The sequence below is a fragment of the Drosophila erecta genome, unplaced genomic scaffold, assembly GCF_003286155.1.
Source record: "Drosophila erecta strain 14021-0224.00,06,07 unplaced genomic scaffold, DereRS2 tig00000021-arrow-pilon, whole genome shotgun sequence".
In the NCBI taxonomy this organism is placed as follows: Eukaryota; Metazoa; Arthropoda; class Insecta; order Diptera; family Drosophilidae; genus Drosophila; species Drosophila erecta.
The window spans coordinates 10,054,296-10,077,958 of NW_020825198.1; the positions used below are offsets into that span (position 1 = coordinate 10,054,296).

The window sequence follows — 23,663 nt, forward strand, 5'->3', positions numbered from 1 at the left end:
TCGGAGGTTTTTCAATTGGGTTTTGGACTCTCTTTATTGAAACGTTCGCATTCGATGGCTAAAACTTAATAGTAATCATATAGTATCGTATTAATAAATAACTAAAAGTAAGGCCAAATCAACTTCAACGCTAGTTACAACAAGTAATCCATTCTGTGGCACTGGCACTGGGCATCCAATCAAATTAAATGCAAACGGAGCTGCGAACGGGAGACATGGACTAAAACTCAGTGGGTATCCATCTCGATATCAATTTAAAAGACTTTGTTTAACTACATTTGCAACAGTACGCTACGGCTTAGACGCATACACGATAATTATATTTTGTGTCGCACAATCAAATTCACCGACCAGGTGCACATTCTTTGTGCTGGAAACTCAATTTGCAACAATTAAGTGCCTCGGCTTATCGGCTGTGTTCACTACTCGATGACGAACCTTGGCGGCGGTTGGCTTTTTCGTGTTTAGTTGGGTAAATTCAATTAATCACGGGTGCACCTCGCCACTCTGGTAATCAGCATTCACTTCTCACTCCGCGCTCGCACAGCACTTGATAATTTGATATAATTTCGTTTGTTTATTGTTTGGATGAGCTGCCCTCAGAATCGTCCATTGTCCGCTAGGTAAACATTTGTGATTGATTGATGGGTTGACATTGCTTCTAGTTGTTCGATGGCTCCAGGTCCATGTTCTGGCCGGCGCTGGTAGACGGGGATGTGGTGGAGTCAGCTTGAGAGCTCGACCTTTTTGCCGAACTGCTCGTAAAGCGGCCGGAGCTGGAGGCGCCCTGTGCCGAGCCCGAGGGCCGGCTATCCGCGCCCTTGTCATCGTCGTCATCGTCGTCGTCCTCCTCCTGGATCAGCTTCCGTGCCAGCTTGACGGCCTCAAACTCGCGATAGTGGGCCTTGCGACGTCGCTCAAACTCGCGTCGTCGTTCTACAAGCGAATAAGTTTGAGCCATGTTTGTAATCTGGTTTGTTCGTGGCACTTACGTCGCTCCTCTTCGCTAAGAGGCTGCTCATCACCGGAAGAACCTTCGTCCTCGATGCTCTCTGTCGACGGCTGTGTGTTAGCCGCTATGCGCAGTCTGCAAAGGAATGTGTGGTTTTAGTATGTGTAAATGCAACAATATTGTAACCTACAAAGTGACTGGGACTGCTTTAAATTAGCCATTCAAATTTTAAAGAACTTTTCAAACATTTAATTGACTAGTTTTAAAGAAATTGATTAGTTATGAAGTTAGTTACAAAATCTTACAAATACTGAGCCAGTCAGATGCGTATATTTCTCAATAATGTTGAAACGTTTGCTTATCGTTCTGTAAATCTTGTAATTATCAACGATTGTTTAATCTCTGAATCTCTGAGGTGCATGTAAACAAAAAAACAAAAACAAAAGAACGACGCATTTTCTGGAAATCAGGTTTGTTTGAAATTTGATACTCTATGCTCTTGCCAAACCCTCGACAGCCATTTAGCAAGTAAACAACAGGCAGGCTCCACATACTTCTCCACTAGCAGCTCCGTGTCCAGCTCGTCCCTGTTCTCGTCGAAGCCCTCCGTGTAGTTGTACGGCGTTTTGGGCTCATCGATTTTCATGTGTCCGTAGTCCTTGTCGGCCGGATGGAAGGTCTGCATCACGTTCAGCTCATCAAACTTGGCACTTTTGCGAAAACTTTTAGAGGGGAGAAAAAGTACCACTTAATAAGAACTATTAACTGGGGTCATTGGATGACCTCACCTGGCTCCCGACTTGTCGAAGCTGCGCGAAGTCTTAAGTATACCCTTGCAGGGTAGCTGTGGGCTGGGATTGTTCTGCATCCTGGGTATCTGTGCTACCTGTAACAACGGGCAAAGACCAGAATTTGCTTTAGTTGCGGACAGTGCATGCGGATAATTACGTCAGGCGGTGGTTGGGAGTCATTGATGATTTCGTGGATTTGAATGTTGTTGTTTCTGCTGCTACTGTTGCTGCTGCTGGACAATCGTGAATCACGGCGGCAGTAGCCGAACAAGCACTGAAATCGCGATGTTCGCCAGATTATAATGGCACAGGTCGCGGCGAAACCTCGTGCCCTTGGAGGGGTTGACATTGCCACCCACTGGGTGGCCACTGCGGCCAGCAATCCCCCAGCAACGCCCCATTGGCCATCCGACGCCTTAGTGGCCTCCGCCTCCGCCACCGCATGCTTCAACGCCTCCATTCCAAATCCCACTTACTTGTGTGTATCGCCTGTTAACTGCGATTGCAACTGCGATTTCGGAGGGCAATTTACGCCACAATCTTCAAGTTGGCAGCCAGCTGGTTTTTGGGCGAGGAGCACGAGCTCATCGATGTCGCCAGCCGGGCGGGGTTGGTCTTAATTTGGAAAACGTTGAATTTGACTCTTGAATGGTTAGTGGCCACTGTCTGATGTTTCTCTTCCAATTTCTATTGCAAACAAATGGCAAATCCGGTAAAAATATTCTAACAAATTCTACTAGAGCTGGCAAAACAGCGATGGCACTTTCGATTGCACCAAGTAATCGATACCTACGTAGCTTGAACCATGCTGTTGAAAAATACCATTAAAAATTAAATACTTCAACAATTAGCTCGGACTCGAACCCATTTAAGGAATAGTTTTCAAAACTATGTTTCAGTTACAAAAAATGTAAGTGTTTATTATAACCCAATGAGAAGAATGGGCATTCAAATTTATATTTAAATTTTCAAAAGGAAGTTAAACTAATTAGCATTTATATTAAGTTCAGTAAATTAAATCTTGCAGAAAAAGCTCCACAATCCTACAAATTTTTACCGCATCACAGTTTCTATGTTTACAGCGGGTAAGAAGTCAACGTTTCGCATTGTACACTTTACTTGATTGTATTTGCTACGCGCTAAGGTCATTAAATACTTAGAAAGCTAGGGATTAGTAGTAGTAGAAAAAATGCTGCATGTATCAGTCTCTCAGTTGAAGCGCTGCTGGAAGTTCTGCTGCTGGTTGAACATCATCTGTTGCTGCTGCTGCTGCTGTTGTTGCTGCTGTTGGGCTTGCTGCTGCTGGTGGTGGAAATCTTGCTGGTTACCAGCTCCGGACAATCGAACTCTCTTTGCATTCGGCTCGGCGTTCATTTGCTGTTGCTGCTGTTGTTGCTGCTGCTGTTGCTGCTGTTGTTGCTGCTGCTGCTGTTGCTGTTGCTGCTGCCGCTTATTATCCGACTTATCTTCCTGGTCGTCGTCGGTGAGGAACTCACGCTTGGGATACGGTATGGGACAGCCGGCGAACACGTCCTGCGTGGGCTGTGGCTCCTCCTGGAAGTACTGATCCTGCATGGCCTGTTCGGAGGTGATGCGCTTGTTGGGGTCCATTAGCAGTAGTTTCTGCAGCAGATGAAAGGCCTTGCTGTCTGGCTTGATTTTGTGCCTTTCCATGTATTTGGCCAGCGAGCAGGTGGAGTATGTGGAGCGTTTAAAGTCTTTTGTCAGCGTATGGTGCTCCGGCATCTTCTTGATATCCTCCCAGTCCTTGTCCTGCGGAAAGCCCATGACATTGAAGATGCGGTCTAGTTGATCGTGGTGGTAGGGATTGCTGGTCTTTATGTCCTCCTGGCGGCAATGGAAGATGGGCTCCGAAGTGAGTAGCTCGGCGAAAATACAGCCAATAGCCCAGATGTCGATAGCCTTGGTGTAGTGACGAGCACCGAGCAGCAGTTCCGGAGCGCGATACCAAAAGGTAACCACCACGGGATCCAGATCTGCCAGCGGTTTCAATGGGGCATTAAAGAGTCGCGCGAAACCCATATCGGCGATCTTGACGCGACCCCTCTCGTTGCCATCGCCCATCACCAGGATGTTGGCCGGCTTCAGGTCACGATGAAGCACCCAATTACTGTGCAGATAGTGAATCCCATCCAGAATCTGGTACAGCAGACTTTTGACCATGCCACGGGGTACCACAACCTGCTTTTTGGTGGCCTTGGCTGCCCGATGGAACTTGATAATGTGCCAGAGATCGTGCTCCGCATAGTCGATCAGCAGGAACACCTTGCGGTCGTTGTGCGACAGGAACACCCGGATGAGGGTAATTACGTTCTGGTGCTTCAGTTCGCGTAGCAATGCTATCTCGCGGCAGGCGGACATGGACAAGCCGGTGCCGTCGATCTGCTTCAAGGCATATTCCTTGCCATCGCTACAGAACATGAACATCATTGTTATTTATAATGTATTATTGTATGTGGAGCACCCGATAACCAGCTCACCTTGTCTCCTTCCACTTCGCCTTGTAGACGTGGCCGTAGGTTCCGCGTCCCACCTTGCAGCCCTCGTAATTGAATAGGTCCTCCACTTTCGTACGCTCAATCTGAGTTTTCATCTTGAAATCGTAGTCCATTTTTCCAAAACTTTGCAAAATCCACAATTGTTTGTAAATGAAGATGCCGCCAATCAGCTGTCTACCGATATCGATAACAAGTCGTCGACCAGGGATGGGAAAAAGGGTCAAGTTGTAGTCAAATCTAGCTTTTTTATAATTAGCTTTTCATAAAACAGAGAAACAATTTTTTTTAATCTTCGTTGCCCATTTTTGTGCGTTCTTCTTCATGGTAGCTATTAGTCCACTTTTATACCCGTTACTCGTAGAGTAAAAGGCTATACTAGATTCGTTGAAAAGTATGTAACAGGCAGAAGGAAGCGTTTTCCACCATATAAAGTATAAATATTCTTGATCAGGACCAATAGCCGAGTCGAACTGGCCATGTCCGTTTGTCCATATGAACACCACGATCTCAGCAACTTCAAAATTGGAACTAGAATGTTGAGAATGAATGCTTATTCACAGCTTCCACAGACAGACGCAGCGCAAGTCGGTTTCCAAATGTTGCCACGCCCACAAACCGCACAAAACTCTCACGCCCACACTTTTAAAAACATAAGTTTTTTTCATTTAATTACTTTTTCTCAATTTCTACCAATATTCCAGAAAATGTTAAAATTTCTGATTTGCACTTCCACTAGCTGAATAACGGGTATCTGATAGTCGGGGAACTCGACTATAACATTCAATCTTGTTTTTACTCCAACCGCTTTTAAATAAATTATATTGTATCCAAACAAGCAACCAAAAATGTATAAAATTGTTTCTGAAGCAAAAAAAAAATAAAATAATCTCCCCAAATATTTTTGAAGTCAAAACAAAATGATATATTATATATATACATATGCCCTTTAGAATGTTATGTAAAATATTGATGTCCTATTGGGTATAACAAAAGAAACTCAAAAGAAAACGCAATCAAAAGTTATCCATTGGCGATACGCTTTATTTTTCCCTTGGAAATATATCTATGCTTTTATTTTCGATTCTTTGTCCCAACAACTTATTAGCTAGGCATGGTAAAAGTAAACTATAATTGTGTTCTTAAAATGCAAGTGAAATTATATATGAACCAAGTTGGAAACTCCAAACGATTTAAATTCATAGCAACATCTCGTCGTGTTTCTCCGTTTCGTATCTCTATGTACATTATGCAGATATTATAATTAAGAAATGCACAAATTATTGGAATGCATAAACAAAAGGCAATATGATTAAACGCGGCGGAGGAAGACACTTTTCAATGCGATTGATGAACAATGAACTAAATATGGCAAAAATTATTAGATTATTTAACATTATACTTCTAGACGTAATTACATGTGTAATTAATATTGGAAGAGCTTTGGAAACAAATCGGTGGAAGTAAGTCGAAGCTAACCAAATCGTGTTTGTGTTAACAATTAACTTGTTTTTCGTTTAAGTTTAATATGAAATTAAATGCATTTAATAAATATAGGTGTGCGTGTGTTTTTTATGTATGTATATATAATGTGTGTATATGCAAAATGGAAGTAAATTTGTTCTTAACAATGCTTTTTGTTTATATTCTAGAATTTGCCGAATACATATCGTGTGTTTAACAATAGCTGTATGACAGTTATATACATGTAAATGTATGTTTTTTGTTGATTTTCGCAGTTTTCGTTTCTTGTATATAGCGCGTTCAGATTTTGTTAGAATTATTTGCTTTTCGTGTGTGTCGCCTCTGGGCAACACCCCTAGTTTAGTTGGGTTTTTAGAAATTGCTACGCCTAAAATAACTGGTATAATGAAGTTAATCATACACATGTACATACAGGCGGATATATATACTCGTGTATCTGCTATTTACATCTTTTCATTTCGCTACTCATCATTGCGCTGATACTTAACTTAGGCTAGGCTTTAAAAAATCTTAGCAGTTTCTGAGTTTTTAGTAGTTTAGGCTTATAAAGTTATCAGTTTTCAATGGTTCTCTGCCCTCTTTGCGCTCACACAAGTATAGAAATGCTCTTTCCATATTGGGTACTTCGTTTTCGTGTATAAATAATGTTAGCACATACAAAAAATAAATAGGCTTATAAATATTTAGATTTCGTTTCCTTTCTTTTCGTGTTGTTGTTGCTGTTGTTGTTGTAGTTGCTGGTGTAGGCGGTACAGTAAAAATCTGGTGTATAAAAACTGTTAATTAAAAAACTTAGTCTCTAGACCTTTACAACGTTAAACTCGTAAAAATTATACAAAAAAAAAAAAGAGCCTAGAAATTAGCACAATAAATCTGTTTGTACAGCAGCATCCTCTGGTTGGGGCCACGTTTGATGCGTATTCCTTATTTACCTGGTCGTGATAATGGCCCGCGGCAAAGCGAATACGCACAGCCTTGAACGCTAATAAATCGGTGGAGCTGGCTGCGATGACGATGTGGTGCTGGGCGGTGCAGCCACCACACTTGATGTGGTCGACGATGGACTGGAGGAAGATGCATTGCCGCAGTTATTGTTGTTCAAGTTGTTGTTGTGGCGCTGCAGTTGGTGGCTGCGCAGGGGCTGGAACTGCGACTGCTGCTGCCGGAGCGGCTGATGATGCTGTTGCTGCTGATGGTACTGCACTCCCTGCTGCTGAGGCTGCAAGTTGTGCAGATAGTAGGCGTTCATGTTGCTCGTAGCTGGCTGATAAGGATACGCCCGAACATTCTGCATTTGTGGCAGCACTGGCTGGGGCTGAAACTGCTGAAGTTGCTGCTGCTGCTGTTGCTGCTGCTGCTGCTGGTGGTGATGCTGCTGATTCAACTGGCCGGCGGCTCGCATCATGTGCCAATAGTTATCATCGCCAATTGGAGCCTGTCTGCTGCCGTACTTCAGTTGCCGCGTAATGCCCTGCTTGTAGTCCCGATGATCTCTATCGATGGCATAAGCCTTCTCTCTCAGCTTCTCAATCGTTCGCTTGAACTCAGCGAAGGCCTGTGGTGAATGCTTCTGCAGATCGGTGGCCAGCGGCACTAGAGGATTGTGCTGCTGGTGTTGCGTCTGCGACAGATGTTGGCGATAGGTGAGCGGATCGAGCAGTGACTCCAGCACACTCATGTTGGACATGATCAGCGTGTGGATGCGCTGCAGATCGAGCGCTGGATCCAGCGCCGTTACCAAATCCATCTGGAAGTAGTCCATCGTCTTGTCCAACACCTTCTTGCAGCCCGGCGAATTCTCATCCGACCGGCCGCAGCAGCTGTAGAAGCCACTGACAAAGGCCGAGGGATGGAAGTACTGCATCCGGATGGAGTTCATCAGACAGATCTTGTGCAGCAAGTCAAACCACTCGCGCTCCTCCACGCAGTTCGTTGTCTGCACAATCAGCGAGCGATCGTTGTGCACAATCTGTGGGAGAAGAGGCGAAAGTAAATCTTAGTCTCATCTTTGTGCAATTAACATAAATTCTGTGCGCGGCGCAATTGCAAAACAATCGCACCCAAGTGAAATCGCTGGCTGAGACAATTCCCACATCTTGGCTGCGATAAAAAAAAAAAAAAAAAAAAAAACGTAACGCCAAGAAATCGCACCCACGATGACGATTCTCTTCTGCGTCGGCTGCATTTGTTTCTAGGTTTTGAAATTTCCCTTTTTGTCTTACCACCTCCAAATGGCAATAACAATAGCGTACGCAAAGCGGAGCTTCGCCAGTTCATCTGCATAATAATACTAATTATTTTTAATTGCCGCAACTTGTCATTTGCCACACAAAACTCTGTGAGTGATTAGTGAAAGTTTCTCGGGCAACTGAGGTTCGGTTTTCACAGTCGGAGAGGATAAGCCTCCTACCGCCATCGATTAGCAGCCACTGCTCTACGCCCACACACAGCCACATGCCATGAGTTAGCCGCCGGAGGCAGTGATGACGCTTTTTCAGAAGCAAGATAAAGGGTACTTTTAGTTGAATGAAACCCGAAGGAAAACTAATAATAGATAGATGAATTTTGCGGCTAGCCATATGATTAACTTGACATTCTATAGAAGTTTAACACTTCGAGATTTAGAGAAGAGTCTGATTTATAGTTCTATTCTATATTCTTACGCCCTAAAAGTTCGCAATCAAGCGTCTAGCATGTAAAACCAGCTAAATTATCATCACTGCCCGGAGGTGTGTGGGCTTCGGCTGCCTATTTATAGATGTGGCGTGGATCGCACGTTTCCGGCACACTACTCGTGTGCATTATTCGTTGCAACACGTTGGAGCGGCACATGCAAATCACAGCCCATCCAATCGAAATCGAAGCACATCGAATGCTCACCTTAAAGCAGTTCTGCATCTTGAAACTCTTATCCTTCAGCTGCTCCACGCTGGCGATCTCCTGGAGCGGTATATCACAGATGGGTGGTTTGCCCTTCGACTTGGCGTAGCTGAGCGAGTGGGTGGTAAGGCGGAAGTGGCGCTGTTTGAACTGCCGGCCAAAGCGCTTCCGGGATGTGGGGTACTTGGTCATCAGGCTGTTGGGAGGGAGAGCAAAGAAAGCGGGGTCTTAGCATCTGCACTTCGAGATCTCGCGCTCGGTTCTCTGTTCTGGTCCCAGGCTCATGCGCAACCGAGACAAGAACAGAGTTAAATGTTTGACAAATTACAAGCAATTTCTCTTACCCCTCGCTAGACGTTAGTATAGATTTAATGTGTGATGAATAAGTGTGATTTTTGTGTGATGGGATGGTAAATGTGTGATGTGTAGGGCGTGATGGATTGGTTTTGATTTATTATTTGATGTTTTTTTTTTTATTTTTTGGTAAAAGCAGCGCGCGGAAAAGAAGAGAAAGATAAAGAAAGTTTTGGTATTAGAATAAAACGAAGCGTAATCAACCAAATGCCTTGGGTGGGATATGCCAAATCTATAGAAGAGGGTATATAGAGGGAGCATTGCACAGTCCACCAATTGATATTTTCTAGGGGCTACAGGGAATCCCCTCTGATTAGGCAAGTTTTCCCTACCCAATCAGGGGGATCGCATCTGAAGAGTAGCAAATGTAAAAACCTCAACTTACCCCTCTTTAAGTAAAACTGGTTCCAGCGGCGTTGCCGCCGCCGCCGCCGGATGAACGCCGCTGCTCGCGTGACTGGGCGTCGAGATCACCTCAAGAAAGTGCTTAACCGCATCCACGTGCTGCTCCGTGCAGAACTTCTTGTACAGCTCGACGGTGAACTCCTCCTTGCAAGTCTGCTGCGACGACCGGGAGCTGACCAGGTTACCCAGCGATTGGATCGTCTTGGATATGAGAGTCAGCGTGCGACTCGTTTGGGCATCCTGAAAAAAATGACAGACGGATTATTAATGATTGCTTATTTATCAATCTTAATGTTTTATTTCAAAACATAATAATCGTTTATCAGAATCTACTTACCAGTCGCTCGGTGGTCAGATCGAAGAGCTTCGGCCCCAGGATAGCGGGAGCAAAGAAGCGCAGGAAGATGAAGCCGGACACCACGGAGTAGCGCACCTCTCGGTTGCTGGGGAAATGCTCTCCCGCACACTCGCGAAGATCGTGGAAGATCTGACACAGAACTTTGGGACAGCGATCAGCGCTCTTGGTGATTGCCTCAAAAACCCGCTCCACATAGTCCTGCAGGTTGTGCAGATTCGTGTCCACCGCAGATCGATCCTTAATCTTGCTGGGATCGATCTCACATGGTTTCTTTTCGGCAACGATCTGCGACAAAACGGGGCGCAATGTCTGATGGAGATAAGGCAGACCAGACAACCGCATTGCCTCATCCATCATTTTGGAGACCAATGTATTACCCCGGAAGATGGTGGTGGGATCCGTCAGATGGGAGATCTCGTGGTCAGCCAGCGCCTTGATGATCGGCGCAATGCGCTCCGTGTGCGTGAAGAGTCGCACCAGCGGTTGGGCCACTTCCGTCTTGCCCGAGACCAGCTCGCCTAGGATCGACACAGCCGACACGGTGATGGGTCGCTGATCAACCGACTCCAGGAGCAGATTCATAAGATCATCGTATGTGGCCAGCGGGAAGACATGATCGGCGGTGTAGTTAAGATTTAAACGCAGCGATCCAATGGTCGAGTCCACGCTTAATCTCGTACCGGGCGGCGTGGCACATGAGCGGGGCGTGGCGTTCAGCGAGCGGCAACTGTGCATCATGGAGCGGGGTTGCAGATAGTACCAAGCCGATGGAGAAACCGCCTGCTGCTCCTGCCTATTGAGCATTGGCAGCCTCACTTCACCGAGAAACACTTTATCGGACATGGCTCCATGTGCGTCATGCCAAATGCTCACCACAACCTCCACCAGATCCGCGCCGACCAACGGATATATAGCATAACCCTTGTTGCCAGATGATTCCAGGGAACCGGTACTCCTGTTACTTCCAGTGGTATTTGTGCTGCCCGCATCCGCATCGATGTGAAGATCAAAGTACATGGCCTCGTCAAACTCCGGATCCACGGTCTTTTTGCGCTGTTTAGTTCGTCGAGTCACCTGATACTTGTTGCTATAGTGGGCGGTACAGACCACAAATGGATCGCATGTGCCCTGCTTCTTGGCCAGGTCCACGCAGGCTGGTACTTTGATGGTCACGCCAACGAACCGCCCTTGCGATTTCCAATTGGACAGCTGATCCGACGACGTGGATGTGGTATTGATGATCGGGAAGTGTTGCGTATGCGATGGAGGATGATGCACGTGACCAAATAAGCCAGCGGCTCGTGTCTTGAGGGTCATGGCTGCCGAAGAGGAACTCGCTGCTGCAGCTGACGCCCGCTGGATGTTGCTCAGTTCACTGTTCTCCTTATAATCGTTCAGATGCGCGCGCTGCTGGTGGCTGTGGTGTGGCAGGAGCTGGTGGTGCTGCAATGTGTGCTGTCCCAGATCTATGCCCTCCGAGAGGGACTGGGTCTGTTGGGCTTCCGTAAATGCCACCTCCACATTAACCATGCCCTGGACCTCGGAATCTTGGTCGACTGGCCTCAGTGAGAACCAGTGATCCTTGTGATTGTACATGTGCAGCTCCTCCCGCTTAATTGCTATCTTCCCAATGGGCTTGTCCTGCTTCATGTCCCGATCCCACAGATAGAAGGACAGGTAGCGGAATCGGCGCGGGATCTTAAACTGGTGCTCCTCGCCAAAGAATGGCGTCAGTGTGCGTTCGATGGTGGGTGTGCGGCAGATCTCCTCCTGGTCCAATGCAATTGTGCAGTAGACATCGCGGGTGCCCTGTGTGCTGCAGCTCGTGTTGGCCGCATTCCGACTGCTCAGATTCTTTGCCTCGCCTGGAATTAGTCGCAAAGAAAGTATATTACTACACTAATTTATATTGGCTTCTACATTTTATATTCACAATTTATCAAGCTTAAGGAGTAAAGCGCTTCCGTTTTGTTTTTGTAAGTGGTCTTTGTTCAAGGTGAAAATAATTTACTGAAGATTAAGTGATAATCACAAGTGGCCTTAAAGTAGTATTCGTTTTACTCTTGAATTGTAGCATTTAAATCGGTTTATATTCGTTGCTAACGCACTGAAGTATAGGAGCAACACTTTAAATAACAACCAATTTATTAATGGCTAAAGAGACTTTAAAAATTGAAAGGCACCATCCCATTACACGAATTTCTAATGACCCAATCAAAGACTTTCTCCCAACCGGAAAGACTGCTAACGGCTATCAGCCAGTCATTTGCGTAAATGAATTGAATAGTATCCCACCATTTCGGTATCAGCAGATATTTGGCCTTGACACCTGCCAACTGTTGCTGTTGGGGATGTAAAAAGGCGCAATCGATCGCACTCCATCCATTACACCATATATTCAATCCAGCGGACTCTTTTGATTTCCTAAAACGTCCAGCGGACGTGACTTCCTGTGCGAGTGCTTCGATACCTATAGACGGACTATATGTATTCATTATGGATGCTCCGCCACCTGGGAGACAACAAATACAAATAGTCAGTGGCACACTCGCAGTGGCTGGCGCTTGGCTAGACCGACTGGACTGTAAGCGTTATTGATAAACGGCAGGCAAGGCCTTGATAAGCGCAAAAGGGTGAAGGCGCCGGCCCACAAGGCAAGTACTATAAAGTTGCTCCATGAAAGAAATTAGCGGCAGTCGAGCGGAAATATAATAAGTGCACGCACACCAACGCCGATGTGTGTGTGCCGTATCTGTGTGTCAATGCCGGCACTGTATCTGTATCCGTGTGGCAAAATTTGGTTTCGCCCGCTATTCACAAGCTTCCATGATTAGCACCTTGATTATCATACCTTATGAATGGGCTGTTTTATTTACGCAAATATAAGGAAATTGAATACTATAAAAACATTGCAGATCATCTCAGGTGTTCAAATACTTTGCTTAACATTTTTGATCGCGATTATCTCTAGTGCAGACTGCGGTAAGTCAGTAAACAGGAAATTTTGGCAAGAAGTTCTTTTAGCACTTAACTTTATGTTAATAATAAAAAAAAGAATTTCCGCTGAAGCCCATTCAAATATGTACTAGCCTAATGTAAAAGTAACAATCCCAGTAATTGAGATCCGATTTGAACACAAGTGTATCGACTATCTGATACCCATTACTCGCACTGGCTGCGACGGAGATGCGTTTATACTTTTGGGCAAAAAAAAAAAAAAAACGTTGGGAAACATTTAGGATAGAGCTACCCAGTGTCGAAAAATATGAGTGGTTGCTAAAAATTGCCTTTTCGACTGAGGACCGGATGGCCCCGCCCCGTTTTCCGCCCCTGTTGACACAGCTGGGCGGTGGACTGCGTGTGTGTGTGTGTAAGTGAGAGGTGAGGCTTTAGCTTCGATTTGCAATATGTGTATGTATATATGTACGTATCAATCACCTCGCGACTATCAATGGGGTTATACGTTGCGTATGTGTGTTGGCAAAACAACGCCACTTTTCACAATCACAATCGCACAGACGCACACTCTCGCTTCGCTTTTTGTCGTAGAAAGAAGCAAACTGCGATAACAAAGACATATGTTTTCTTTTTCCTGCATTCATGTGTGTTTTTATTTCTTTTCATGAATGAAAAACCCCACAGACAGTAGCACATTTTATACGCAAAGTAAATTAAAGCAAAGCAATCGGCCAGGCAAAGAGAGCCAGGCAAACAAACACAAACACAAAACGGAAAATGACGAAAAACACGTGTTGGTGCTTTTTTATGGCTTTTGCTCGTCATTTGTTGCCCCACTGAATGTTTTTATTACTCGTTTCGTTTTCGTTTTTAATACCCTTGCATTGGGTATTATAGCCATATTCACACGTTTGTCAAGTAGCTGATATCAAGCTACGCCACCTATACTTTGTTTACGAATCATTTACCCGAAGGGTATTTAACCCTCGGCTTGACAAACTTAACTTTCTTTGCCGATTTTTTGTCGACAGCCATGCAAAAGCAGCAGACAGACAAGAAAAGTTGTCTAAATTTAATGACATAATCGGCGGAATTTCTAAAGATTTCGCTTACTCACCGACTGAAAGAAAGCCAGAATGAAAGAAAGAATAAAATTGTGATAAGAGGGGAAAATTGCTAAAGAAATTCCGAGGAATCGAACGAGCCCCCAACAGAGAATTGCGAAACAATACTCCGAACTAGCCATTTCGCTTAGATAAGGAATTAATGAGTTCTCGCCGGGTTTTCATCGGTCGCATTCCGTCCGACATCTGACCTTCAGATTGAGAAACACCACCACACACCACACACCATAAACAGTCGCAGTGATGGACGATCGGGTGTGCATATACATATATCATCTTACATATGGATATGCCAAACACGATAAACGGAACCAGAGCTCGATGAACTGGGAAAAGCAGAAGGTTTATGCATGGATACAGTCAAGCGGAAGTTGTCTCATCGATTTCTCTTCATTTCGGATGGAAGATCACTTTGGAATTTTTTGCACTACGCTGAGAACGGAAGTGGTACGATTTCGTTATATTACGATATTCGTTATATAAAATCAACCGGAATCTGTTGAAATGTTTTTGCAATCATTTTTCTTTCTTTACAGAAACATTTTGATATTAGGTCGGTCGCTAATTGAATTTACATTTTTGTAAGCTATCCATCAATCGAAAATGTAGAAATTATTTAAAAGTAAACACTTTTTTTTATATATTGTATACCCGGCGCAAAGCGAGTGACCTGATCAATTAACCAAATCGCTGGGATCCACATATATAAAGATCCCTAAGCCAACAGCATGATAAACATGCGGCATGTTTCTTTCAACGTTCCCCGGGGTCCCCAAAAATAGAATCATCCTGCCATGTGGCACATGGTTATAATGAAAATCGAAAAGTTCTAAAGTCGGCACCGCTGGAAATCGGCTCTTCTTCCCACTACAAAACATTGACATTTGCCTTGGGGATGCGAGTGGGGGAAAATTACAAAACGATCCCATTTCCACATCCATCATTATTGGAATATCGGGACAGGGTCTCATTAAATGGCTAAAGTTTTCATGATTTCCTTCGCAGACGGAAAATTAAATTTAAAGACTTTGTAAGTAGATTTCCTCCTTTCCTCTCCGCTTTTCTGCACAATATGCAAATTGATTCAGTGCAGCATGAAACGCGCGCGAATTAATGAGGCGATTACTCCCCGAGTGCTGCTGGTGCTGCAAAAAAAAAATAAAAATAAAAAAAAAAAAGGAAGCAGACAAGCAGACAGCGCTGTAATAAATTCTAAAAAGGCAAATGAAACAAAAACCAGCCGCTCAGAAGCAGACATTTATGCAAAGGAACGGAAATAGAGATAAATTCTTGTGTTTTTCTTGCTGCTTTTTTTCCAGCTGCTTTGCCAGCGGAAGGGAGATTTACACAGACAGATCTTTGTGTCTGTCTGGCTGTTTGTTTAAACGGCAGCTTCCTGCGGCCAAAATGATTGTTTGCACTTTTGGCGGAAAGGTGGTGGCAAGGTGAGGTGGAAAGAAGCCCTTGGCTTCTGTTGCATTTCGCCGCTTTCCCCGCAGCACTCTTGATTCTATAGCTGTGCAACATTATAACCCTTTAAGTGCACTTCCTTTTCCGCTGCCACTTCCTTTGGCCGTAAAACCATAAAACCAGAAAGGGCTCTGCTCTCCTAACGTGTTGCGCAATTAGCCAGATTGTGGAGGAAAACAGGTTAGTTGGGCCAACAACCAATCCCTGTTCAACCACAAAGATTGAAGTAGATTGATTCGGAACTGATACTTAAATATCAATTTGGGTTTTGTAAAGTACATTTTGCATTTATTTAAGCATACATATACGATATTCTCTGTGGCACTATTAAGTTACCCATTCCATTAATAGATTGACTGCATTTTATTGATTTGGAGAAAAGGAGAACCAGAAACCAGTTTATTGCCATCATGCTCCCCATACCCCTCCCTTTTTTTTTTTCTCTGTACGTGCTGATCGATTTCCGGTCTGATTACGCTCATGATCTCATGATCATCTCACGATCTCCTCCTGTTGTGGCCAACTTTGTTTGGCTTCGGCCTGAAATTTTGTGCAAGTCTTATAGGCTTTTCATCAACCTCATCGATCTGTACTTTGCTTATGTACGCAAGTGTCTCGTATACTTTATGTAGCATTTATGTACGATATATACATATCGACATTCAGATGAGTAATTTCCATTTGAATTGTCATTGATCCCGCTAGTCCAAATTAAATACCAAGTCATTGCTTTCTTTGGCTTCAATTTTCGTGTTGCAGTAAATGTTCGTAATTTTTTTTTTTTTTTGGCACTATTAACCTTCGATTGCACACATCACTCAATGTGAGCGACGCGAACGCACGACTTCCATTTCAAAATGGCCAAATTGGGCAAACGCCTATTACTGCAACACAACAATACGAAAACTAAATAAAACTACAAATGCCGCTCATTAGAGGCAAGTCAACTGGCGACGACACAAAAACTCGCCTGACTGTGTGCCATAAAAATTTAATAATGATAAATTCACTTTGTAAGGCGCCCACACAATTTGGCAGGCGGCTGCGAAGCAACCAAGCCAAATTGGCCTTGGCCAAAAGTGCTTTTCCATGCGGCGATATGTTGAACATATGAGCCAAGGATCAGCGGCTGACAACGCTTTTTGGTGGGAACAAAACCATAAAATGCAATTAAAGAGAAGGTGGCTTATAGTAAAAGGTAACTAACAATGGTGCAATATGTTTCATCAAAGAAAAAAGCACATGCATCGAAGGAAAACCATCATGTTTTCACATGACTTATTAAATATCTTCATAAAATACAAAGACGCACTTGCCTTACGGTTTACAAGCATTAAAGATCAGAGGATTCACTTATAGCAACTATACACCAAAAGACCTAATAGAAGGTTACGCTAATAAGAGTAGATATAAGGAGCATTTAACCCCGTGATTATTCCACGTGGTCATGAGAGTAACCCCTCCCAAAAACTCTTCAACTCGAGTGGTTTAGGCGCATCTAACGACGCCAAACGATCCCTCGTCGTTTCCCATTAAAAACTTGTCCCCAGCCTTAGACAATTCTTGGCCCCTGACATTTCCGCTGTGGTGTTACCTTTGAGGAACCACCACTGAAACCACAATAAACGACACTTGAAACGAGCCAGCGAAGCGCACAATTTGTGGCTCAAAATTAATAACACAGCTAGGGCCAAAAAGTGAAATAAAAACAGAATTCATTTTAATTACAAATTACAAGAGGCTGACTGTCTGATGGAACAGAGCAGAGGAGCGAGCTCAGCTCAGATCAACGCAGCTCCAAAGAAGCGCCACAATAAAAACAGAGAAACGGAGAAACAGCGTGAAGTGCAAAGCCTTGGGAGGTGGAGATCCGATCCGCGCGACAACTGACCCACCCGGTGTTCCACAGATGCCTCTGACCCCTGATGAAGTCAACAACATCAAAGTAAATGCGAGGAGGTCAAGCGTTAAGTCATAAAAAAGGGCCCCCCTACAAAAAAAAAAAAAAAAATGGCTAGGGGAAAATGGGGAAATGCGAGTATGTATAACATTATGACATGCTGCTGCCTCATTGTGGAAAGCCAGAGATAAATGTTAATCATCGCTGGTCGAGTCATCAGCGTCATCGTTGTCATTGCGATTGTGATTCCCCTTTTGCCTACTGATACACAGAAAAAAAGAAGCACACACTTACTGCTTGATTTAAAGATCTATTTGCCTTCAAAATTGACTAGTACCCAAGGTGTGCTTGAAATATGGTGATCATCCAATATTTAAAAGAATGCGATCTTCACTTAGAATATAGATCGTATATCATTTCCAAAACGATCTCGTTTTTTGCTGTGCCTGAAAACCTCAAGAAGGCCGACTGCGACCTGGATAAAAAGTATTTTAGAATGTGCTAATTACATAAAAACGCTGGTTCCTTGGAAGCGGCAAACAAAGTTGTTGGTACAAACAAACCTCGGCCAATGAGCCTCCGGCCTTTGGGCTAATTAACATTGTTCCCCGGCCATATTTTCAAATGAAAATATTCCACTTTAGTTGTGGCTCAAGCTAAACCATATATATATGTACTATATGTGCATACATACATAAAGTTGTATTAGAAAAATGATTTAAAGACACGACCCGAGAACTAATTGTCAACATCGCATTGGCTTCCAAGAGTACGTCAGTGTACGAACCATCTAGAAATGTTCCAAACGATCTTTGGCTCGTTCAATTGCAACCAGTTTCGGCCTGGTTGGCGACGCGAGGAAAACGAGATGAAAACCTGGCAACCAACTGGAGAACAAGACAGCACAGCACAGCACAACACAGCATAGCATAGCATAACCGGCTTTTAATTAATTACCTTTTTTGGCCAAACTATTTATTGTTGTTACAGAACTTAAACAACAGAACAGCACACAATTGAACAAAGTCGAGTCCATGTTAACTAGATATCTCTGTTCTGGGTCTTCAAGTTCAACGAAATCTCAATTGCGTGTGGTCCGCGAATAGTGAGTAATTCCCTAGCAGCAAATGCAAATGTCATTGATATTCAGTGCAAGATCATCGATAGTGAGTCACGCCCTCGTTTTTTCCTCTCCGTAGAAAATGAAATTTAGGTTATGCGCTAAACATTTTAATTAAGTGGAAAATTTCGGTCATGCGGAGGAGAGGCGTATCGTGTAGAAATCGCAACGACCAACAAAATGGAAAGCCCTCACCAACAATAGCAACAAAAGCGAAACTCCGTGTGTAATTGAAACTGAGCACGATGTGGAAGTATTATTATTAAGCATGCAAAGCATAATGAAGTGGAAATATGAAACTCGGCAGAAGAATGCAGGGTGTACATACAAACATATATAGCGCTTATAACGATATATAAATTCATATATGTCGCTATAAAGCGGATGGGAGAGAAGCAGATTTGTGGGGGGTATAAAGGTGACATAGCTAATGTGCTATAATGATGCGATAATCAATGATGATTATAGGAAATGAATAACTTTCATTCTTCAATCATCAGAAAACGTGTTTGTGTGCCATTTAAAATCGCATTTCGATATGTTAAGTAGTTTTTATGAGGGAAAACTATGAAGAGTGGTGAAATATAACTGTAACTAGAGAATCTTGTACATTTTCATGCATTCATTCTGAATAAGACTGATTTTTGAATGCAAATACCGCTTTAGATACGGTGTTGAGTAAGAACTACTCATGATTTTTAATGAGATCAGATATCTTGAGAAGTTGCGATCGATATTCAAGGAAAAGAGGGTAAATATGAACCACAAAGGCGAATGAGTGAAATGGAGGTAAAAAGGTGACAGCTAATTTGCCATAACAACCCGATAATCGAAGGAAGTGCATAGCTTCGTTATTCAATCATCGCAGAAACGTGTTTTAATTCATTTTTAACCAATATTGTGCCATCTTTTTCGCAGAACACAAAAAGGGCGAAAGGGGTTAAAGCAGCTGGAGGAAGAAAGCAGGAGGCAAAAGGAAGTGGTGAGGGAAAAGGAGGGTGCAAAGAGGAGATCCCGACAAAGACAGAGGCGCGCATGCGAAAACAATTGAAGCGTGCAAAAAGCAGCTGGAAAGGGGAAGACACGCAAAAAAAAAAAAAGAAAAGAAAGGCAACTGAAAAAAGCAAGAGTTTTATGGCCGGAGAAAAAGAACACAAAACCGCAACACATGAAGGGAAACTCTGGGCGCTGGGAAACGGAAATCAAAAGCGGCAACAATGTTGTTGCAGCTTTGCATATAATTTATGTATGTTGAAAAAGCATAGCAAAAGCAGCTTATGAGTTGCGAGATTGAAAACGTGAGACGCAGAAGAGGAAAAAATAAATGCGTGTGCAGGTGTGAAAATGAGATCACGGGAAGCTTCTTTAAACCCCTCCCCTCTGCAGCACGACAATGGTTATTCATAATTCTGTTTAACTTTTCATGCTTTAACAGGAAATGTAAAACCACCAAAAACAACCGCAAGTTTATGTTTCGTCTATCTCTTGCAGTCTGGTTCGCTCTCGCTTCAGAACGATGTGGATGGCAGAATGGAGAGAAAACGTGAGAGAGTGTCATTCATTCATTTGACCTTTTGCCAATATATAGTAGGCCATTAATCGATGCTCTTTTCGCTTGTTGCTTTTGATAATCATTCATAAAACAGTCACCTTCGTGTTGAGAAAAGTACACCGAATTCGAAAATTCCATTCATAAAAAAACCCACACATTGTTGCTGGGATCTCTCTCCCGCGTGATTGTGTGTGTGTGTGTCGCGTGTGTGTGCGAGCATGCGCTGGAGCGTCACACAGACACATGCTTATGCTTGATTTCCGATTCATTCACAAAAAGGGGCGCATTCAAAACGGCGGGGGGGCGTGTTGGGCGATGGTGGAGGACGAGCGGTTCAGGGGAGGGTGGAGAAGCGAATGCCGTAACATTCAGCCTGGTCATCCATTACTTCTCCAACTGCAGCAACAACAAATGCATTGCACTGCTGCTGCACGAAAAAAAAAAAACACACACACACACATTAGGGAAAAAGTCAAGAGAAACACACGCACACAGAAACACGCGAGTAAGACCGAGACAGCACGCTTATACACTTGAACGCAAAATGCATTTCTAGAACAAAAACACATTTGTTTTCTTAATTAATCGACTTTCGTGGCCGGCAATGACACAAATTTCGGTTTGCCACTAGATTACACAACATTTTGAGCAATTCTTAGCCATTTTCTCCCGATTCTATGTTGTTTTCTGCTCGCAAGAGACTCCGCGGGGGAAACGGCGACGCTGTCAGCATTCCAGCACACTTTGCACCATGAAAAACCCACGTTACAGCGCGTACTTCACTCAACGTTCATGCCACGCATGTTCTTCGACATATTTGTGATGTTTTTGAACGGTTTCGCACTCGATTTACATACCAATTTTCACTTTTAATTGCTCTTCAATGCGCACTTCGCGTGTATCGGCCATTTTGTTGTTGTTGCTGCTTGGCTCGACGGCGACGGACGAGTTAATATTATCGTCGTCTCGCTCGTCGCACATACAGCGCTTCTTCTTCAGCAGCATTGTGCGCTCGGTATTAAAGCAGCCAGCTTTTTGTCGGCCACCCGCTGGTGAACTTGCAACACGCGATGGTAAATTTTACTAACTCCTTGCCCCGTTCTTCACAGATTTTTAATTACACGAAAAATTCCCTTTTTGACAGGTTTACGAGGCGGTTAAATGCATTTGTATTTCATCACTCGCTGCAGCCTTGCATTGTGCATTGAGCTGGTGTGACGGGAATATGAGTCGATTTGCCGCTCACGAAATGCACTTTTCCTGTTGCTTCAGGGCTCTGCTGATTTTAGTATTTCGTTGTTCCTACGAACTGTTTTTTCCACGCACTAGCACAGATGGGATTATATTATCGAAGTATAGAAAATATTCGGTTGCTTGATTGTTTCGACTCGCATAAACCTTTTCTCCGAGTTTATGTGCTTACGCATCCGCGAAACAACCTTTCGAAGCGGAATCAGAACTAGAGTGACCGTGGCGAGTCGGCGGTATGTCACCATTGAATTAGTGTGACCGTAGCAAGGCGCACAGAAAATACCATGGGAAACGAAAATGTCAAGTGTTTGCCAAATAATTTGTTTAAAGCTGTTTTAAAATAATGCAGTGCCTTTAATTTTCGTAAGCAATGCGTATATGCTTTCGGAGTATTGAACGGTTGTCATAAAAAGTTTTTAAGTTTCAGTTCGATAATTCACAATTTCTAGTTATCGAATGCATGTATATCGTTAGCGCCAACAAACAGTTATATATATTATTTGGTAATTAAGTGAAATTATTCAAAATTATAATGTGGGCTTCTGCTTTTCACTTTAGGTTTAGTTGATGTTTTTAATTAATTAATTTCCATTGGTTTTCTGTTGCTTAACTCTGAAACACACTCCGACAAACAAACGTGTTACAGCGCGGCCGAAATGAAACTGAATTAAAATTTTCAAGCGGCAAGTGTACACATGCACCTCCCAAATTTTGTGAATGAAAACGCACACACACACACGCACACAGCAATGGTCACCTACACTCAACACACACATGTTGCACCGGCGCCACCGACAGCGGAAGCAACCGAAGATCGCCGGCAGAGAAAGTCGTGGGCATATGCGATTCAGAAAGGGCGGTACAAAACAACTTGGCTGAAACAGCCAATGTAATTTCTGCCACATAAACACGATATTCTTTGTGATTTGAATTTATTTACGGAAATATAACAGAAGGAAAATGTCGACTTACCAACACTACTTAGTAAAAATCATAAAAAAAAAGTTGGTAAACTTTTCATTTTAATATAAAAACACGTTAAAAATAACTGATGTAGCTTAGGAGTAAAACCTGACTAGGTGATGCTTAGTGAAGTTGCTGAAGTTACTTAGCAAAGTAGTTAGAACTCAAATGCCCGACCGACTACACCGTAGTGCACATAACGTGGGCGTTCTGCCTCGCAGACAGTCCACAGGAACCAGAGGAACCACATAGTACACACATGTGCACATACATACATTAAAAGTACACAAAAATTCAGAAACAAGGCAGTGAAATGTGAAATTCACACGGCATCCGGACAGCAACGCCGCTTATGTTTTTCCTTACGCATATGCTGCTTCTGCCTCTTCTTCCTTCTTGCTTTGGAAACCACATGCATCACAACAACAGCAACAACAACAGCAACGGCCAGGGAGATCAACAAGTGAGGCGGTGCATCTTATCACAACTGCCGCCAATAAGTGGAAGTGGTCGGGTCAGCATTTCGGGTTGCTCGGCTAGGTTTCATTGTTTCCGTATGCCCTGCATTTGATCTAGCCACTCCAACTGCACTGCGCAAAATATCCCACTACATCAAGACAAGTCTAAATCATTTATTTCAAAAGGAAGGATTGACCTTATGTTTCCTGTGAATATATTCCGACTAACTAATTTAAAATAATGTACTCCTATATAATATCCAATGTATCATTAACCTTTAGTGGATGTTTTCCAAGTGTAGCAACATTTGTTAAGAAAGTTCAAAATACTATTTTCTGTGTAGCGTGCATAACGACAATTTGAATATGTTGATCATTTCGCTCAACGAAACGTAACCGACGTGGGAAGAAGAGGCGACACGGCTTTTCTTCTATTTTCCTATTCCAGCTGTCCACTCGATCCCTCCTCCTCCTCCATTTACTCCTCCCACGAAATTTGGAGCTTGGTGCAGATGTTATAAAAATAGTATTTTGTGGCGGTTCCATGCGTATGAATGGGTTTACGGTGAGTTTCGGTTTCAGGTTTTCAGTTTTCAGACCTGTTTATAAACCCACCCCTCGCATATTTTCGTGTATTTACGTCCGGAAAAGTGTTTTAGTCATTTGTCTAGCTTCCGTTATTATTTCGTTATGAATGAAAAACCCATTTTGACCGGGTTTTTTTATCTGCCTAATTTACAACATTTATTTTGTATTAACTTGCTTGTGATGTCAATATGGGTTCGTAAACTTCGCTTACTATTTTCGTCGTGAACAAGTCTCTTAAAACGTTTAGTTTTTCTTATCCACCTCATGTTAATGTGAAGTTTACACATAAATACTCATACCTAACGTGGGCTTTCCTTATCGCCTTTTGAATACATTTAAACGCCTAGAGGCAAAAGCTGTTAAATAGATTTATAGATGACTTTCAGGCTCCGAATGGAATTGTGGATTTATGGATTTTAAAATGTATACCAATCAAGGCCAATTAGTATATCAAAAACCTTTGTCACCACGTTTATTATAAACGCGACAACACCAAAAATATATAAACAATACATTTGAAAATGAAGTTGAAACATGT

General features: G+C 43.3%; 3 protein-coding genes across 5 annotated transcripts; all 3 read right to left on the reverse strand.

Moving 5' to 3' along the window:
* Nucleotides 1-7: 7 nt before the first annotated feature.
* On the reverse strand, nt 8-2,547 carry LOC6546023 (protein phosphatase inhibitor 2). Of its 2 annotated transcripts, none has more exons than XM_026978102.1 (5): nt 2,220-2,547; nt 1,741-1,838; nt 1,507-1,674; nt 993-1,087; nt 8-936 (listed from the first exon to the last, which is right to left on the reverse strand). In XM_026978102.1, the coding sequence occupies exons 2-5, from the start codon at nt 1,818-1,820 to the stop codon at nt 662-664; spliced, it is 618 nt and encodes a 205-aa protein (XP_026833903.1). In that variant the 5' UTR covers nt 1,821-1,838; nt 2,220-2,547; the 3' UTR covers nt 8-661. The 2 variants fall into 2 exon arrangements, with proteins under 2 accessions (XP_026833903.1, XP_015013220.1); XM_015157734.2 differs by lacking the exon at nt 2,220-2,547 and adding an exon at nt 1,901-2,213.
* A 195-nt stretch (nt 2,548-2,742) lies between these two features.
* LOC6546008 (cyclin-dependent kinase 8) lies at nt 2,743-4,485 on the reverse strand. The gene is made up of 2 exons (XM_001972201.3): nt 4,245-4,485; nt 2,743-4,174 (listed from the first exon to the last, which is right to left on the reverse strand). Exons 1-2 carry the CDS (start codon nt 4,373-4,375, stop codon nt 2,953-2,955), a joined length of 1,353 nt encoding a protein of 450 aa, XP_001972237.1. The 5' UTR covers nt 4,376-4,485; the 3' UTR covers nt 2,743-2,952.
* A 797-nt stretch (nt 4,486-5,282) lies between these two features.
* On the reverse strand, nt 5,283-21,992 carry LOC6546009 (GTPase-activating protein). Of its 2 annotated transcripts, XM_015157733.2 has the most exons (6): nt 20,723-21,992; nt 9,721-11,606; nt 9,364-9,623; nt 8,969-8,974; nt 8,625-8,820; nt 5,292-7,713 (listed from the first exon to the last, which is right to left on the reverse strand). In XM_015157733.2, the coding sequence occupies exons 1-6, from the start codon at nt 20,868-20,870 to the stop codon at nt 6,727-6,729; spliced, it is 3,483 nt and encodes a 1,160-aa protein (XP_015013219.1). In that variant the 5' UTR covers nt 20,871-21,992; the 3' UTR covers nt 5,292-6,726. The 2 variants fall into 2 exon arrangements, with proteins under 2 accessions (XP_001972238.1, XP_015013219.1); XM_001972202.3 differs by lacking the exon at nt 8,969-8,974 and having other exon boundaries at nt 5,283-7,713.
* Between the last annotated feature and the right edge of the window lie 1,671 nt (nt 21,993-23,663).

Excerpts from the sequence above, each read along its gene's own strand:
- LOC6546023 (XM_015157734.2), bottom strand. The coding sequence starts at position 2,203 with ATGGAGGCGTTGAAGCATGCGGTGGCGGAGGCGGAGGCCACTAAGGCG. Across the intron at positions 1,839-1,900 it reads ACTCCCAACCACCGCCTGAC|GTAGCACAGATACCCAGGAT; the intron begins GTAATTATCCGC and ends CCGTTGTTACAG. Across the intron at positions 937-992 it reads TCTTAGCGAAGAGGAGCGAC|AACGACGACGCGAGTTTGAG; the intron begins GTAAGTGCCACG and ends ATTCGCTTGTAG.
- LOC6546008 (XM_001972201.3), bottom strand. The coding sequence starts at position 4,375 with ATGGACTACGATTTCAAGATGAAAACTCAGATTGAGCGTACGAAAGTG. Across the intron at positions 4,175-4,244 it reads GCGAAGTGGAAGGAGACAAG|CGATGGCAAGGAATATGCCT; the intron begins GTGAGCTGGTTA and ends CATGTTCTGTAG.
- LOC6546009 (XM_015157733.2), bottom strand. The coding sequence starts at position 20,870 with ATGCTGCTGAAGAAGAAGCGCTGTATGTGCGACGAGCGAGACGACGAT. Across the intron at positions 11,607-20,722 it reads GCAATTAAAAGTGAAAATTG|GCGAGGCAAAGAATCTGAGC; the intron begins GTATGTAAATCG and ends GACTAATTCCAG. Across the intron at positions 7,714-8,624 it reads AGATGCAGAACTGCTTTAAG|ATTGTGCACAACGATCGCTC; the intron begins GTGAGCATTCGA and ends CTTCTCCCACAG.